The sequence below is a fragment of the Elephantulus edwardii genome, unplaced genomic scaffold, assembly GCF_000299155.1.
Source record: "Elephantulus edwardii isolate Elephantulus edwardi_28Jun2011 unplaced genomic scaffold, EleEdw1.0 scaffold00355, whole genome shotgun sequence".
Classification (NCBI taxonomy): Eukaryota; Metazoa; Chordata; class Mammalia; order Macroscelidea; family Macroscelididae; genus Elephantulus; species Elephantulus edwardii.
The window spans coordinates 1,193,478-1,211,511 of NW_006400105.1; the positions used below are offsets into that span (position 1 = coordinate 1,193,478).

The following is an 18,034-nucleotide window of genomic DNA, read 5'->3' on the forward strand; positions in this document are numbered from 1 at the left end:
AGAAAGAAAGAAAGAAAGAAAGAAAGAAAGAAAGAAAGAAAGAAAGAAAGAAAGAAAGAAAGAAAGAAAGAAAGAAAGAAAGAAAATCATACCTCCCAGAGTCATCCCTGCTTCATAACATTTCCGGAGGCGACAAGATGGGCAATTTTTTCTTCGGAATTTATCGATGGTGCAATCATTTCTGCTGGCACACAGATACTTCTGCTTTCCTGGGAGAATAATACAAGAACAGACAGAATTGTTAATGTGTCTCCACAGTCTTTCTCCTTGAGTCTTTCTGAGTAGAAATGGCATAAAATATATTCTGCCAGATGAGAGAACAGCTCCCAGAATAAGTGATGGCATGGGAACTACTAAAAGTGTTTCTTTACTTCCATTCTATATTACTTGTTTTGTATAGTGGTTTTTACAAGCTTGGAAGCAGGAGTGGCATCCACGTCTGAAATAGCTTGCCTCCGAAAAGCCTATGAACTTGGAGAAAAGCTGAAAGTTATACAAGGGTTCGGATCATGTGTTCTTAGCGTCGCTATGAGTCATCTACGACTCAATGGCACTTAACGACAACAACAACAACAACGCGAGAGCTCAGTTGGCCTAGTGGATAGAAAGTGATGCAACCAAGACAAACGTGAGTGATTTTAGTCTGCGGCCCTCAGGCCTGTTTTTAATTGGTTTTGGTCAAACATTCTTCTAAGTGGCATAGCACTGGTCTATCCATTTGCTGTATAGAGGGAACTTGTGGTTGCTGTGATGCTTAACACTGTGACATTGATGTGTCAAATGTGATAATGGTTACCCATGGTGGACAGTGTTTGGTGGAGCTCCCATTTAAAACAAGCTTGGAAACAGGAGTGGCATCCACTTCCAAAATAGCTTGCCTCCTGAAACACTATGAACTTGGAGAAAAGAGGAATGTTATACAAGTGTTCAGGTCTTTTGTTCATAGGCTCGCTATGAGTCATCTATGACTCTACGGCACTTAACAACAACAACAACAAAAACAACATAGTGGTTTTTAGAAGGATTGATGAATTCAAGTCCTGTTTATACCTCTGTTATTAGAACTATTCAGTATTATTGTAGTTAAGATGCCCTACCTTTACTAAAAACCAGGAATGTATATATAAAATGTTGTTGTTGTTATGTGCTGTCGAGTCGTTTGTGACTCATAGCGACCCTATGTACAACAGCCCTAAACCCTGCTCGATCCTGTGCCAATCGATTGCCTCTGATACACCCATCCAGATTACCCCAGTCACTGAATCAATCCACCTCATAGAGGGTCTTCCTCTCCTGCGCTGTCCCTCTACCCTACCAAGCAAGATGTCCCTCTACAAGGACCTGTCTCTCCTTCCAACATGTCCAAAGTATGTCAGACGAAGCCCCAGAATCCTTGCCTCAAAGGAGTAGCCTGGTTTAACCCTCTCCAGGATGAATCTGTTTGTTTTCTTGGCAGTCCATCGTACATTCAATACTCTTCTCCAGCACCACAGCTCAAAGGCATCAATTCTCCTTCTATCCTCTCTAGTCATTGTCCAACTCTCTGATGCATAACAAGTGATTGCAAAGACCATGGCCTGTTTCAGGCACACCTTAGTCTCCAGAGAGACAACGTTGCTCTTGAGTAGAGAGGTCCCTAACTACAGACTTTCCCACCGTAATATTTTTTTTTTATTTCCTGGCTGCTGATGCCAAGAGTGTTGACTGTGGAGCAGAGCAAACTGAAGCTGTGAACAATCTCACTCGCTTCGCCATCCATCCTGATGCTACCAAATGGTCCAGTGCTGAGAATCTTTGTCTTCTTAACATTGAGCCTCAGTCCATACTGAAGGCTGCAGTCCTTGACCCTCTGAAGTAAGTGCATGAGGTCCTCCTCAGTTTCAGGGAGCAGGATTGTGTCATCTGCATAATGAAGATTGTTGATCTTCCACCAATCCAGCCTCTCGGATAATCTGCTCTGCATACAGGTTGAAAAGGTATGGAGATAGGACACATCGCTGGCGCACACCCTTCCCAATTTTGAACCATGCAGTGTTGCCCTGCTCTGTTCTGACGACTTCCTCTTGGTCCAAGTATAGGTTTCGCATTAGCACTACTAAATGTTCTGGGATTCCCATTCTTCTCAGAGTCAGCCACAGTTTGTTATGATCCACACAGTCAAATGCCTTTGCATAATCAATGAAACACAAATATTCTTCTGGTATTCTCTGTTTTCAGCTAAGATCCATCTAACATCAGCTACAATATCCCTAGTACCACGACCCCTTCCAAACCCAGCCTGGACTCCTGGGAGTTCTCTGTTGATGTACTGTTCCAGTCGTTTTTGGATAATCTTCAGTAGAATCTACAGGCTGAGCTTCTCAGGCTCAAGGCTTTGTCCCAGCTTGAAGATGTACTTCCCTCTCTCTAGCCTTCCCTTTCTTCAAGATCTTGTGTGGTTTTTTTTATAGATATATATTTACTATTGTGCTTTAATTTATAGAATAGACAGATTTCGGGGAAGCTTCTTTTTGTAGGATAACAATACAAGAAAATGGAGACAGCCCAAATGTCCATTAACAAATTGAAAAATTATGGCACATTAACATATTGGAATAATATGCAGCACTCAGAAGCAACAATTTTGAAAAATATTACATAACATGGGGGAGATTGGAGATTATGTTATGTGAACTAACTCAGCATCATAAGGACAAATATTACATAATGTAAAAATAGAAGGATTACTAGTAAGATGTGTACAAAAGTCCTAAGAGAATAGGGGAGAAAGGAAGAGGGTCTAGAGTGGGTAAGAGGGGAGAAATTACAAGGTCACAGAGTTTGGTGGGCAGAGGGAGGGGATGAAAAAATTAGGAAAGATTCAGTGGTGACTAGAAAAGACAGGGTAATGGTGGACATGGATTAATGATGATTAATTTTATAAAGCACAATGTATGGGAATGATAGTATGAAACACAATGTAAATTGACAGATGTGTGAAACATAATGTGTATAAATTAAATACAATGCCTATGAATTTTGTATTCAAACCAGAATAAAATAAATTTTTAAAAAAAATAACCAAATAAACCTAAGTAGAAGTCAGAAGTTTTTGATACACACTCTCAAGTTGAAAGCAACTCATAGCTGACCCTCCAACAGATTTTCATAGGCAGTAGTAAATCACAAGAGAGGATATTACTGATCTTTTTCTCATAAAGCAGCTGGTAAATCTCAACTGAGTGCCTTTGAGTTGACAGTGCAACACATTATACACTAGGCCCACAGGGATACCAAAGTCAGAAATTGTTGCATACTGTTATGTTGGAATCAACTCATGGCTGATCTTCCAGCAGGTTTTAGGAGGTATTATAATCCTATGGGAGGAGATTGACCATTTTTCTCCTGTGGAGTAGCTGGTGAATTTGAGCCATGAGTCTTCAGGTTGGTACCATGTTCCTCAGTTCTATTGTTGAGTATTCTGTTGTTGTTAGGTGCTGCCTAGTCAAGCAATACTCATAGCAACCCCATGAACAACACAGCTGAACTCTGTTCTATCCTCATCACCTCTGATACACTAGAGCCCATTACTGCAGTCACCATGTCAACCATCTTGTTTTAAAGTCTTCCTTTCTTTCGCGGACCTTCCACCTTTCCAAGCATGAATCTTTTTCCAAGGCATGGAATCTCTTAATAATATACTCAAACAATATGAGACAAACGTTTGCCATCCTTGCCTCTAAGAAGTACTCTAACTGCACTTTCCCCAAGACACTTTTTTGTTAAGTCCATGGGATATTCAGTACACTTCTTCAACACCACAACTCAAAGCCATCAATTCTTCCATAATCCTTATTCATTGTCCAGCTATCAGATGCCTAGCAAGTGATTGTAAAGACCATCACCTGAATCAGGCACATCTTAGTCTTCAGACTGACATCATTGCTTCTCAGTAATTTCGAGAGGTCACTGACAGTAGGCTTTCCAAAAACAATGCATTTCTTGATCTCTGCTAGTACCAAAGATACTGACTGTGGATCCAAGCAAAATGTAATAATTTACTATTTCAGTATTCTTTCAATCTATAATGATTTTGCTTATTGATCTAGTGGTGAGGATTTTTGTCTTTTTGCCGTTGAGTTGGAATCCATTTTGAAAGTTGTAGTCTTTGATCTTCTGCAACATTTCAAGTCCTATTCACTTTCAACAAGCAACATAGTACCATCTCCATAATGAAGGTGGTTGATGATTCTTTCTTTGATCTTAATTTCACATTCTTCTTCATATGCTCCAACTTCTCAAATAATTTTTTTCTGCTAGCAAATTGAACATATATTGGAAAAGGACAAAGCCATGACACACATCTTTCTTGATTTGAAATCATACAATGTTTACTTGTTCTGTTCATGCCACAGCTTCTTGGTCTCCAGGTTTCACATATGCAAAATAAAGTACTCTGGGATTTCCATTTTTCTCTATATCAGCCCTAATTTGATATGAGCCGCATAGTCATATGTCTTTGAATATCAATAAAACAAAGACATCCTTCTGGGTATCTCTGTTTTCAGCTAAGATCCACTTGACATCAGCTCTGATATCCCTCATGCCAAAGTTCCTTCTAAAATCCAACATGAGTATATGACAGTTCTCTGTTAATACACTGTTCTAGACATTTTTTAGTGACCTTAAGCATGATTTTACTTGCATGTAATATTAGTGATACTGTTTGGTAATTTTCACATTCTGTTGGATCACCTTTTCCTGGGTATGGGAACAAATATGGATCTTTTCCAGTTGGTTGGTCAAATGGATCTTTCAAAATGGCAATATTGTTGTTGTTGAGTGCCATTTAGTCATAGGTGACTCATAGTGACCCTATGAATGAAAGATCTGAACACTTGTATAACTTCCATCCTTTCTCCAGGTTCATAGGGTTTCTGGAGGCAAGATATTTCAGAAGCACTCCTGCTTTCATGTTAGTTTTAATCAGGGAGCTCCACAAGTCACTGTCCACCATAGGTAACCATTATCACATTTGACAAATCAGTTTCACAGTGTTCAGCTTCACAACAATCATGAGTTACTTCTGTACAGCAAGTGGACAGACCAGGGCTACATGACCTAGAAGAATGTTTGACCAAAAACAATTAAAAAGCAGGTCTGAGGGCCACGGATTAAACACCCACTTTTGGCTTGGTAGCATCACTTTCTGTCTACTAGACCAACTGAGCTCTGTCTATGTTGTTGTTGTTTTTAAATGCTCTTGAGTCATAGGCGACTCATAGTGACCCTATGAACGAAAGACCTGGATACTTTTATAACTTTCATTCTTTCTCCAGTTTCATAGGGTTTCTGGAGGCTAGCTATTTTGGAAGTGGATTCCACTCATGCTTCCAAGCCTGCTTTAATCAGGGAGCTCCACCAAACACTGTCTACCATGCGTAACCATTATCTCATTTGACACACACTTAATTTTTCTTTCTCTGGTCACTCTCCAATTTTATGTAATTTCCTGATGTCATTACCACCATCATGTAAAGATATCAAAAAATGTGTATGACAGAAGCCTGTTGTTGTTGTTATGTGACAACAAGTTGCCAGCAACTCATAGTGACTCTGTGTACAACAGCTTCGAATCCTATCCTATCCTGAGCCAATCTCATAGTCGTTGACAGACTCACTCCCACTTCTCCAGTCACTGAGTAAATCCATCTCATCCTGGGTCTTCCTTCCTCTCCTTTGCTTTGCTGTTTTTTCATCCTTTTAATCATGATGTTCTTCTCCAAGGACTGATCCCTCATAGCAATGTACCCAAAGTATGTGAGATGGAGTTTCAAAATCCTTGCCTCTAGGGAACAGCTTGGTTCCAGGATAGACTTGTTTGTTCTCCTGACAGTCCATGTATCTTCAAGACTTTTGTCCAGCACCACAACACAAAGACATCAATTCTCCTTATATCACTTAGTCCTTGTCCAGCTCTCTGATGCATAGCAAAAAATTGTAAAGGCCATGACCTGTATCAGGTGCACCTTAGTGTACAGAATGACATCGTTGCTCTTCACTATTCTAGAAAGGCCCCTGACAGCAGGCTTTTTCAATGCTATTTGTCTTTTGAATTTCTGACTGCTGGTTCCAAGAGTGTTGATTGTGGAACCAAGCAAGCTGAATCTCTTCTCCATCTATCATGAAGCTTTCAATTGGCCAAATGGTGAGAATCTTTGTTTTCTTCATGTTGAACTTCAATCCATACTGAAGACTGACGTCCTTGACCTTCTTGCAGCAAAAACCTCATGTCCTTCTCAGTTTCAGCAAGCAAGATTGTGTCATCTGTATAACGTAAGTTGTTGATGAATCTTCTTCCAATCCTGATGCCACATTCCTGTTCATAAAGTCCAACCTCCCAAATGATCTGTTATTTATATAGATTGAAAAGGTATGGAGATGGGATGCATCCTTGATGCACCCCTTTCCTGATCTTGAACCATGCAGTGTTTCACTGCTCTGTTCTGACTACTGTTTTCTGGTCCTAGTCAGTATCAATGGAGTAAAAACGGCTATCTTTTTAATTTCAGAAAGATGTAAATGTCTCCTTCACAATATAATGACAAAGAATAACCAAAGAGAGCATCTTAGTTTATAAGAAAAGGTGTATTGTGTTTTTATGAACGTATATACACAACAAAACGTGCCTCCTTTGAATTGTTCCTACATATAATATTCAGTAATATCGGTTATCTTCCTCATAATGTGTCACATTTGTTATTATTACTAAACGTTTGTTAATCACAGAGGAAAGGATGAGTAAATCTCTACAGTATGCTTGAAAAAGAGTCAGCCAAAGAAAGGAAGACCCTGAAAGATATGGATTCACATAGTAATTGCAACAATTGGCTTGAGCATGGCAAAGATTGTGAGCATGATGGAGAATAGGGTGATGTTTCAATCTTGTTCAGAGAATTCCTGTGAGCTATATATAGTTGAATTGTGTTGTTATTGTTAAGTGCCTTCGAGGAGTAGGCAACACATAGTGACTCTATCTATAAACGAAAGACCTGAACACTTGTATAACTTTCATCCTTTCTCCAGTTTCATAAGGTTTCCTGAGGCAAGCTATTTTGGAAGTGGAAGCCATTCCTGCTTCCAAGCTTGTTTTAATCAGGAAGCTCCACCCAACACTGTCTACCATGGGGAATCATTATCACGTTTGATACATCAGTGTCATAGTATTCAGTATCACAGCAACCATGTACAACCACTGTACAGCAAATGGACACATCAATGCTATACCACTTAGAAGAATGACCAAAAACAATTAAAACCAGGCCTGTATGGTTGATTCAAATTTATGTGACTGCTAACAGTAAGGTATATGTCGACCAATGTTCCCTGAAGCACTCTTCAGGAGACAAAATGTCAAGAAAAATGTCCACTATCATATAAATAAAGAAACTAAATTTATACTCACATACAATGGAATGTTTCTCAGACATAAAGAAAAAATGAAGTCCAGTTACTTTTTCTCCTCTTTATATTCCCCCTGCAAACTCCATCTTCCATTATCACAAATTATTCCTTAGAGTTTGCAAGATTTCAGAAAATCACAGAGGTCAACACAAGTAGAGTTCAAAGGGAACTCAATGGGAACAAGCTTGTAGTAGCACTCAGGAAATCAGGAGACATATTGCCTTGGGCAAGTCTGCAGTCAGGACTTCTCCAAAAAACTGAAGAAAAATGATGTCATTGTGAAGATTAAGGTGTACCTGATTCAGGTTCTGGTCTTCTCAATCATCTGTTATGCATCAGAAAGCTAGACAATGAATATGGATGACAGAAGAAGAAATGATGCCTGTGAATTGTGATGTTGAAGAAGAGTACTAAATACCCTATGGGTTGCAAAATAAGCTCAAATAGATATGTCCTGGAAAGCGTGTGGCCCGAGTGTTTCTTGGAGGCAAGGATTGCCAAGAATCTTCTTTCATACTTTGGACATGTAGCTATGTGAGGCTATTCCTTGGAAAGGGACATTATGCTCAGAAAGATGGAGGGTCAGTGACAAAGAAGAAGATCCCCCAATGAGATGGATTGACACTGTAACTTCAGGAATGGGCTCTACTGTCTCAAAGATTATGAGAATGCAGAGGACAGGACAGGTTTCGTAATGGCTGTTCATAGAGTTGCTGTCAAGTTATACTGGACTCGACAGCACCTAACAACAACATGGATGGTCTGTTCCACAATTGGTACCTATTCTGGTTTTAACTGCTGATACTGTGTTTCTCTAAGATGAGTGGCATCCACTTCCTAAACAACATGCCTCTGGAAACTCTATGAACGTTGATAAATGATGATAATTATAGAAAGGCTTCAGGTCATTTGTTCGTGGAGTGGCTATGAGTAGTGCTCAATTCAACAACAATCAACAACAATTCATTCAGGAGATATTGTCAATCTGATTCCTGTGCAGTGCATCAGTTGAGGTCCATGTGTAAAGTCACGCTCTGTGGGTTTTTTAAATAAAGATATTTGTTAAGAATAAATCTTTCCAGGAACAAAATTTGATCATTCTCTTTCCAGCAACATTTATGTCACAAAGTCCATACTTTCTGCCAACCATTATTTCCTCGTTGTTTCCAACTTTTGTGTTCCAATCACCAATAACTACTAATGCATCTTGACTGTGTATTTAGTCAATTTTGTAGTGCAAAATTTGTAGAAATCCTGAGCCTCCTCTTCTTTAGTTTATTGTTGGTGCATATATTTTAAAAATAGGAGCCTTAACAGGACTTCTTTTTACATGCATACATACTATCTTATCACTCATAGCATTGTACTTTAGAATAGATCTTGAACTGTCTTTTTTGGTTTTTTTTTTAAATTTTAATAATTTAATGAACATTTACAGAGATTTTCTCCCTGCTCAGTCCTCCCCTCTGCCCCACCCCCAGTTCACTCCTCTCTTTGAAAAGTAAAAGAAAAATTCTTTCTTTGATAAACAATCCCCCCGCACCCCTCCCACCACCCCAAGTACACTCCACTATGCAACATAAATTGTGGACTCTTGTAATAACCATAATACCCTATCATAAATTGTTTTTAATTTATTGTCTCTCATTTGTTTCAGTGCAGTATACACAATTTATCCAGTTTTTCTCAGTCTTACCCCAACCCTGATATCAGTCCCATTTTACAGCAGTGGCACCATGCAATATTTGTCCTTTTGCGACTGAGATATTTCACTCAGCATAATGTCCTCCAGGGTCACCCATTTTGAATAATATTGCATGAGTTCCTTGTTTTTCAATGCAGCATAGTCTTTTATGTGAATATACCACAGCTTCTCTATCCATTCGTTTGTTGATGGACACCTAGGTTGTTTCCAACTCCTTGCTATTGTGAACAAAGCCGCGATAAACATGGGTGTGCACATACCTGCTTGGATGTCAGTTATGGTCTCTTTGGGATATATTCCCAGTAGTGGAATTGCTGGGTCAAATGATATCTCTATTTGCAACTTTTTGAGAAAGCACCATTTTACACTCCTACCATCAGTGAATAAGAGTTCCAGTTTCTCCACAACCTCGCCAGCATTTGTTGCTTGCTGTTCTGTTAAATTTTGCTATTCTGACTGGGGTGAGATGATATCTCATAGTTGTTTTGATTTGCATCCCTCTTAGAGCTACGGATTTTGAACCTTTCTTCATGTGATCATTGGCGATCTGAATATCTTCTTTGGTGAAGTGTCTGTTCATATCCCGTGCCCATTTTTCAATTGGATTATTTACCTTTATCTTGTTGTGGTGCTCAAGTATTTTATACATTCTAGATATAAGTCCCTCATCTGACATGTCATTCCCAAATAGTTTTTCCCAGTCTGTGGCTTCCCTTTTTACCCTGTTGGAGAAGTTTTTGGATGTGCATAGGGATTTCATTCTTAGAAGGTCCCATTCATCTATTTTATCTTCTCCTGGTTGTAGATTTTCAGTATGCTTGGAAGACTGTTTATGTTGTGGATTAGGACTACTAGAGTTCTTGCAAGCTTTTCAATAATGAAGTTAAATAGTCTTTGGTTTTAGTTCTAGATCCATGATCCACCTAGAATTGGTTTTTGTATATGGAGTGAGGTGTGGAGCTTGCTTGAGTCTTCTGCAGATATTTTTCCAATTTTCCCAACATCATTTGTTAAAAAGGCTGTCGTTTCCCCACTTAATTTATTTCATCTCCTTGACAAAAATCAGTTGACCATACGTAGATGGGCTGATTTCCGGGTTTTCAATTTTATTCCATTGATTTTTGTGTCTCTCATTGTACCAGTACCATGCTGTCTTTACCACCAAGGCAGTGTAGTAGGATTTTAAATCAGGCAGTGAGATGCCTACTACCTTTTTTATATTTTTAAGGAGTACTTTGTTTAGTTGGGGCTTCTTTCCATTCCAAATGAAACTGGAGATTACCTTTTCCATCTCCTTGAAGAATGGGATTGGTCTTTTTATTGGGATTGCGTTGAAAGTGTAAATTGCCTTTGGTAGTATTGCCATTTTCACAATATTGAGTCTTCCTATCCATGAGCAAGGGATATTCTTCCACTTCTCCAGATCTCTTTTTGTTTCTTGTAGTAATGTTTTGTAGTTTTCTTTTAATAAATCTTTTGTGTTTCTGGTTAGTTTTACTCCCAAGTATTGAATTTATTATGAAGGGTACTGTTTTTCTTAGTTCTGGCTCTGCATTCTCTTTGTCACTGTAGAGAAATCCAACTGACTTTTGTATGTTGATCTTATATCCTGCTACTATGCTGAAGTGGTCAACTATGTCCAATAGTTTTCTTTCTGACTCTTTAGGGTTTTCTAGGTGTACTATCATATCATCTGCATAGAGAGATAATTTTACCTCCTCTTTGCTAACTTGGATACCTCTTATTTCCTTCTCTTGTCTTATTGCTATCACTAAGACTTCCAAATCAATATTGAATATGAGAGGTGAGAGAGGGTAAAATTGCCTAGTTCCTGTTCTTAAAGAGAATGCCTTTAACCTCTCTCCATTGAGAACGATGTTGGCTCTCGGGTTTGCATAAATACTTTTTACTATGTTGAAGAAATTCCCCTCTACTCCTGTGTTTTAATCAGGAAAGTGTATTGGGTTTTGTCAAAGGCCTTTTCTGCATCAATTGATAGGATCATGTGGTTCTTGTTCTTTGCTTTGTTAATTAATTACATTGATAGTTTTCCTTATATTGAACCATACTTGCATACCTGTTAGAAATCCCACTTGGTCACGATGGATTATTTCTTTAGTGTATTCTTGAATTCTATGGCCCTGTATTTTATTCAGTATTTTTGCATCTATGTTTATAAGAGACATTGGCCTATAGTTTTCTACATTGGTGGTGCCCTTTCTTGGCTTTGGTATCAAGGATATGTTGGCGTCATACAATGAATCAGGGAGAATTCCATCTTTCTCTATTTCCTGAAATAGTTTATGTAGAATTGGTGACAATTCTTCTATGAATGTTTTATAAAATTCACTTGTAAAACCATCTGGTCCAGGGCTTTTTTTTGGTCGCAAGTTGTTGTATCACCTTTTCAATTTCTTCTTTTGTAATGGGTCTGTTCCGAGGTTCAATTTCAGTTTCTATTAGTTTAGGTAGGTTGTGCATTTCTAGGTATTTGTCCATTGCCTCTGGTATTCATATTTGTTTGAGTATAATTTTTCATAATACTTTAATGTTGTTGTTGTTATGTGCCATCGAGTCACTTGCGACTCATAGCGACCCTATCTATATACAACAGCCCCAAACTCTGCTCTGTCCTGTGCCAATCGCACTGTCTCTGACACTCCCATCCCGATTATCCCAGTCACTGAATCAATCCACCTCATAGAGGGCCTTCCGCTCCTGCGCTGTCCCTCCACCCTCCCAAGCATGATGTCCCTCTCCAAGGACTGGTCTCTCCTCACATGTCCAAAGTATGTTAGACGGAGCCTCCGAGGAGCCACCCGGTTTAACCCTTTCCAGGACAAATCTGTTTGTTTTCCTAGAAGGCCATGGTATTCTCAATACTCTTCTCCAGCACCACAGCTCAAAGGCATCAATTCTCCTTCTACCCTCCTTGGTCAATGTCCAACTCTCTGATGCATAACAAGTGATTGTGAAGACCATGGCATGTGTCAAACGCACTTTAGTCTCCAGAGAGACACCATTGCTCTTCAGTACTTTGGAGAGGTCCCTAACCGCAGACGTTCCCATGGCAATACGCCTTTTAATTTCCTGGCTAGTGGTGCCGAAAGTGTTGACTGTGGAGCCAAGCAAAGTAAAGCTGTGTACAATCTCAATCTCTTCACCATGGTCCAGTGGTGAGAATCTTTTTCTTCTTTACATTGAGCCTCAATCCATATTGGAGGCTGCAGTCCTTAATCCTCTGCAGCAGGTGCTTCAGGTCCTCTTCAGTTTCAGCAAGCAGGGTTTTGTTATCTGCATAATGCAGATTGTTGATAGATCTTCCACCAATCTTGACCCCACATTTCTCCTCATAGAGCCCAGCCTCCCTGATAATCTGTTCTGCATATAGGTTGAAAAGGTATGGAGATAGGATGCATCCCTGGCATACGGCCCTCCCAATTTTAAATGTTAGCTTTTTTATTTTAGTTGGTTCTGTTGTGATGTTGCCTGATTTAGCTCTTATTTGCATTATTTGAGTTTGCTCTTTCTCTTTTTTTGTGAGTTTTGCTAATGGTTTGTCAATTTTATTGATCTTTTCAAAGAACCAACTCCTAGTTTTGTCGATAGTTTCAATTGTTTTCGGTTTTCTGTTTCATTTATTTCTGCTCTAATTTTTATTATTTTGGTTTTTTAGAGGGTGTCGGGTTTTCTTGCTATTCTTTTTCAATTTGCTGAAGATTTTGAATTAGAGAGCCAATGGTCAATTTTTCTTGCCTTTTGATGTGTTTGCTTATTGCTACAAATTGACCTCGGGTTACTGCTTTGGCTGTTTCCCAGAGGTTTGGTAAGTGTTGTTTTCATGGTCATTTGTTTCCAGAAACTTTTTTATTTCATTTTTTATTTCTTCTAGCTCCCAGTCGTGTTTAAGCAAGGAGTTGTTCAGCTTCCAAATGCATTATGGTCCAAAAAGATATGTTGTATTATTTTATGTTTTTTAATTTATTGATGCTTGCCTTGTGTCCTAGAATGTGATCCATTCTGGAGAATGTTCCATGTACATTAGAGAAGAAGGTATACTGTGTTGTTTTGGGGTGCATTAGCCTATAATATCTATGAGGTCAAGTTGGTTTATTGTGTGGTTTAATTCTTCAGTATCTTTGTTGAGTTTCTTTCTGGTAGTTCTATCTTTTCTTGAGAGGGCTGTATTGAAGTCTCCAGATATTATAGTATTGTTGTCTATTTCCTTTTTCAGTTTTGTTAATATTTGTTTTGTGTATTTTGCAGGTGCATAGATATTTATTATTGTTATGTCCTCTTGTACTATTGACCTTCTCAGCATTATGTAGTGACCTTCCTTGTCCTTTGTGATGGTTTTTACATTGTTATTTATTTTATCAGAGATTAATATCGCTACTCCTGCTTTTTTCTGGTTGCCATTTGCTTGGTATATGTTCCCCCGCCCTTTTGTTTTTAGTCTGTCTTTAGCTTCATATTTCAGGTGTGTCTCTTGTAGACAACATATTGATGGATTTTGTCTTTTTATCCAGTCTGCTACTCTTTTTCTCTTCAGCGGCGCATTTAAACCGTTTACATTCAGTGTGATTATTGAGAGGCAAGGTTTTATTGCTATCATTGTGTTGAGTTCTCATTCATGTTGTTGCTATTTACTTTGGTCCATGATGCTTTCTGTGGTATCTCTGTAAGAAGAACATCTCTGAGTCTTTCCTGCTCTGTTGGTCTTGTTTTTACAAACTCTCTTAGGTTCTGCTTTTCTTGGAATATCTTGATCTCTCCTTCATATTAGATGGATATTTTTGCTGGGTACCTTATTCTTGGTTGACAGTTGTGTTCTTTGAGTGTTTGATATATGTCCTTCCACTCTCTTCTTGCTTGCATGGTTTCTTTTGAGAAATTGGCACTTAATCTTTTCGGCTCTCCCGTATAGGTTACTCTTTGTTTCTCCCTTGCTGATTTCAGGATTTTCTCTTTATCTTTGGTTCTGGCAAACTGTCTTCTTCATTCAATTTAGTTTTTCACCTCTCCCCATAGTAGATCATATGATTATCTGATTTAAAGTGATTCATTCTAGTCCATCTCAGTACACTGATGCCTAGAATATCAGTATTCATGTGTTAAATTTTCTCTTTGACAACTTCAAGTTTTCTTACACTTATACTTCATAAATTCCAAACTCCAATTATTGGTTAATGATTGTTTATATCTGTTTCTCTTCAATTTTAACGGCTTCCTATTTGTGCTCTAAAAAATCCTTCATGACGCTTTGGCAACTGGAGCCTCCCTCCATTCCTGAAGTCGGCTGGCTGACTGGCATGATGGCTGGCATCTCTAGGGAAGCTCGACTTTGGTTTCAGTCAAGGCAAGGGAAGTTTCTGGGGTCTTTTTTGCTGTGTGTTTTTTACTCTTTCTTGCCCTTCAAAAGTCGGTGGGCAGCCCAGAGCTCTAAACTAAGGGCACATAAGGGCATAGCCTGTGGAGCTTGCTCCAGGTGGTAGATTAAAATCCTGTAGGGCCAGGTGGTAGATTAAAATCCTGTAGGGCCTCCAGGTGGTAGATTAAAATCCTGTAGGGCCCTCAGGCCTGTGTTTAATTGTTTTGGCGAAACATTCTTCTAGGTCATATAGCCCTGGTGTGTCTACTTGCCATACAGAGGCAACTTGTGGTTGCTGTGAAGCTGTGAAGCTGAACACTATGACACTGACATGTCAAATGTGATAATGGTTACCCATGGTGGACAGTGTTTGGTGGCACTCCCCGGCTAAAATAAGCTTGGAAGCAGGAGTGGCATCCACTTCCATAAACAGCTTGCCTCAGGAAACCCTATGAACATGGAGAAAGGATGAAAGTGACGCAACTGTCAAGGACTTTCGTTCATAGCGTCACTAAGAGTCGCCTACGACTCGACGGCATTTAACAACAACATCTGTGCTCTACCTCTAATACTATAACTACCTGCGTTCCTCTGCTGGCCATAGAGTATTGGAAGAACTTTTGTTTCAGGAGTAGATGGCAAATTCACTAACAACAATGACAACAATAATCCTGTCTAACCACTGATGTGAATCTGCTTGCATGTACTGAGTCAGTCATAGGTTCCAAGTTACTGTTTTTATGTTGCCCAGAGAAGTAGATCTGATCTGTCTTCTATCAGTGTATCTGAACCCAATCATTGATCAACAAAAAGCAGTGAGATAAGGTTTTTCTAGGGAAAAACATGTGACTCCATCAATTACATGTTGTTCCTGTTATCTGCCATCAAGTCAAAAGTGACTCAACATACAGCAGCTCTGAAACCGGCCCCATTCTGAGCCAGTCTCACTGATTCAGACACACCTAATCTCACAGCCCCAGTTACCTTGTCAATCCATCTCATTCAGGGTTTTCCCCTTCTGCTCTGTCCCTCCACCATTCCAAGCATGATGTCCTTCTCCAAGATTGGTTCCTCCTGGCCACGTGCCAGAAGTATGTGAGACAGAGCTTCAAAATTCTTGCATCCAAGGAAAAACTTGGTTTCACACTCTCAAAAACAGACCTATTTGTTTTCCTGGCATTCCTTGGTATGTTCAATAGTCTTCCCCAGCACCACAACTCAAAAGCATCAATTCTTCTTCTGTCATCTTTAATCAATATCTAGCTATCTGATGCATAGCAAGACTATGGATTGGATCAGGCACACCTTTGACTCTGATTGACATTAATGCTCTTTAGCACTTTAGAGCGGTCTCTGACAGCAGATATCCATAACACAATTAATCTTTTGATTTCCTGACCGCCAAGAATATTATGGACTCAATCAAGCTGAAATTGTTAACAACCTCAGTCTCTTCTCCATCCATTATGGTGCTGTCAATTGGCCCAGTGGTGAGAATTAATATTGAAGATTATGCAAAAGTTAAAGAAAATAAAGACATATTTGTATTATGGGTTTAAAATTTTCCTTAGAATAAGTGTAAAACTTGTAATTGAAAAGATTAAATAGGAAATGTAGGATGTCGTGAGTTTATCTTAATGTGGGAAGAAGACCCTGGTAAATGAGGGTGAGAATCAATGCAGAACTTGAAGAATGTAATCAGTGTCACAGAATAGTACATGCAGGAATGGTTATACTGGTGGATATTTTACTGTGCATTTTCTCAATAAAAATGAATATATTCTTAAAATCCGTATGTTGTTGTTGTTGTCAGTTACCATCCAGTTGAATATGATTCATAGCAACCCTATCAATAACAGATCTGAATCCGGTCCCATCCTGTGCTATCTTCACACTTCCTGACACACTAGAGACCATTGTGACAGTCACTGTGCCAATCCACCTGTTCAAGCGTCTTCCCCTCCTTCGTCAAACCTGTACCCTTCCAAGCATCATATTATTCCAAAGAATAGCACCTCCTAGCAGCATGCACAAAGAATTTGAGGCAAAGCCTCATTATCCTTGCTTTCAAAGAGCACTGTGGCTGTATCCTCTCCAAGACATAGACATATTTGTTTGTTCTTTTGGCTGCCCATGGAATCTTTAGGGCTCTTAACACTACAGATCAAAGGTATTAATTCTTCTTCTGTCATCCATGTTCATTGTCCAAAACTTATATACACTGCAAGTGATCAGAAAGACCATGGCCTGAATCAGACACACCTTAGTCCTCAAAGTGACATTATTCCTCAATAATTTGGAGAGGTCTCTAATTGCAGACTTTCTCAGTGCAAAGTGTCTCTATATTTCCTGACTACATGAGCCAAAGATGCTGACTGTCGATCCAACTAAGATAAAGTTTTTGACAGTTTTAATCTCTTCTCTATCCATCATGATATTTCCAATTGGTCCAATGATAAGAATCTTTGTTTCCTTGACATCAAGATGCAACCCATACTGAAGTCTGCATTCCTTGATCATCTGCAACACGTACTTCAAGTTCTTCTCAGTTTCAGCAAGCAAGGTTGTATCATCTGTCTAACACAGGTTATTGATCTATCAAATATATCATCCATAAAGAAAGATCATTACAAAAACAGAGGGGAAAGAAAAAAATGAAAAGGATGTCAGAAGATGTTGCAGAATGTTGGGGAGGAAGAGAGGGTCTCTGGCCAAGACAGATCGCCTAAGCTCCAGATAAGTGCCAAGCCTCCCAACAACCTTTAATATGGGACAGAGAAAGCTCCCTGTGTTTGGCTGTACTGGCTTGAGAAAGCTTGCCACCTGGTAAGACGACTGCTGCATCTGTTGAGCTGGAAGTGGTCCACACAAGGCTGAGGTTCTCCTAACCAATCTGCAAGTCCCAAGTCTGTAAACCCACACTATCCTGTCTTCCTGTTTATATAAGTGTGCTGCAAACCCCAATAATATTGAGTTGAATTGACTCTCTGATCCTCTCCCAGAATGCTGTATCTCCATTGTGCTTACACCCCTCAGGGTGTCACTGTCAAGTTGCCAGCGAACAGACAGGAAGAGTCTCTAAAAATTTCACTGGAACATTGAGAAGCCAAAAGAAAGGGGAAACATGCCAAAGTAAAAGAGCTGAACAGAAGATTTCAAAGGGAAGCTTCAGAGGACAAAGAAACATATAATGGAATGCGCAGAAGGCAGAAATGGGAGAACAAAAAGGGAAAGAACTCGCTCTCCATTTCTCAAGCCAGGAGAACTGAAATATTTAAACCTCAGGTTGCTAAAGATGCTAATGGAATACTATGCTGCTTTGAAAAACAAGGAACTCATGCAACAGTATTCAAAATGGGTGACCCTGGAGGACATTATGCTGAGTGAAATATCTCAGTCACAAAGGGACAAATATTATATGGTGCCACTGTTGTAGAATGAGGCTGACATTGGGGTGGGGGTAAGACTGAGAAAAACTGGATAAATTAGGTTTACTGCATTGAAGCCGATGAGGG

The 18,034-nt window shown here is 39.3% G+C and overlaps 1 protein-coding gene across 1 annotated transcript in view; it reads right to left on the reverse strand.

Annotated features, from left to right (window-relative positions):
* LOC102875920 (androgen receptor-like) overlaps nucleotides 1-18,034 on the reverse strand; it is a 699,071-nt gene that overhangs the window by 167,607 nt on the left and 513,430 nt on the right. Inside the window, exon 3 of the mRNA XM_006901989.1 lies at nucleotides 93-209. Within this exon, the coding sequence (XP_006902051.1) occupies nucleotides 93-209 (117 nt within the window). The remainder of the gene's footprint in view (nucleotides 1-92; nucleotides 210-18,034) is intronic.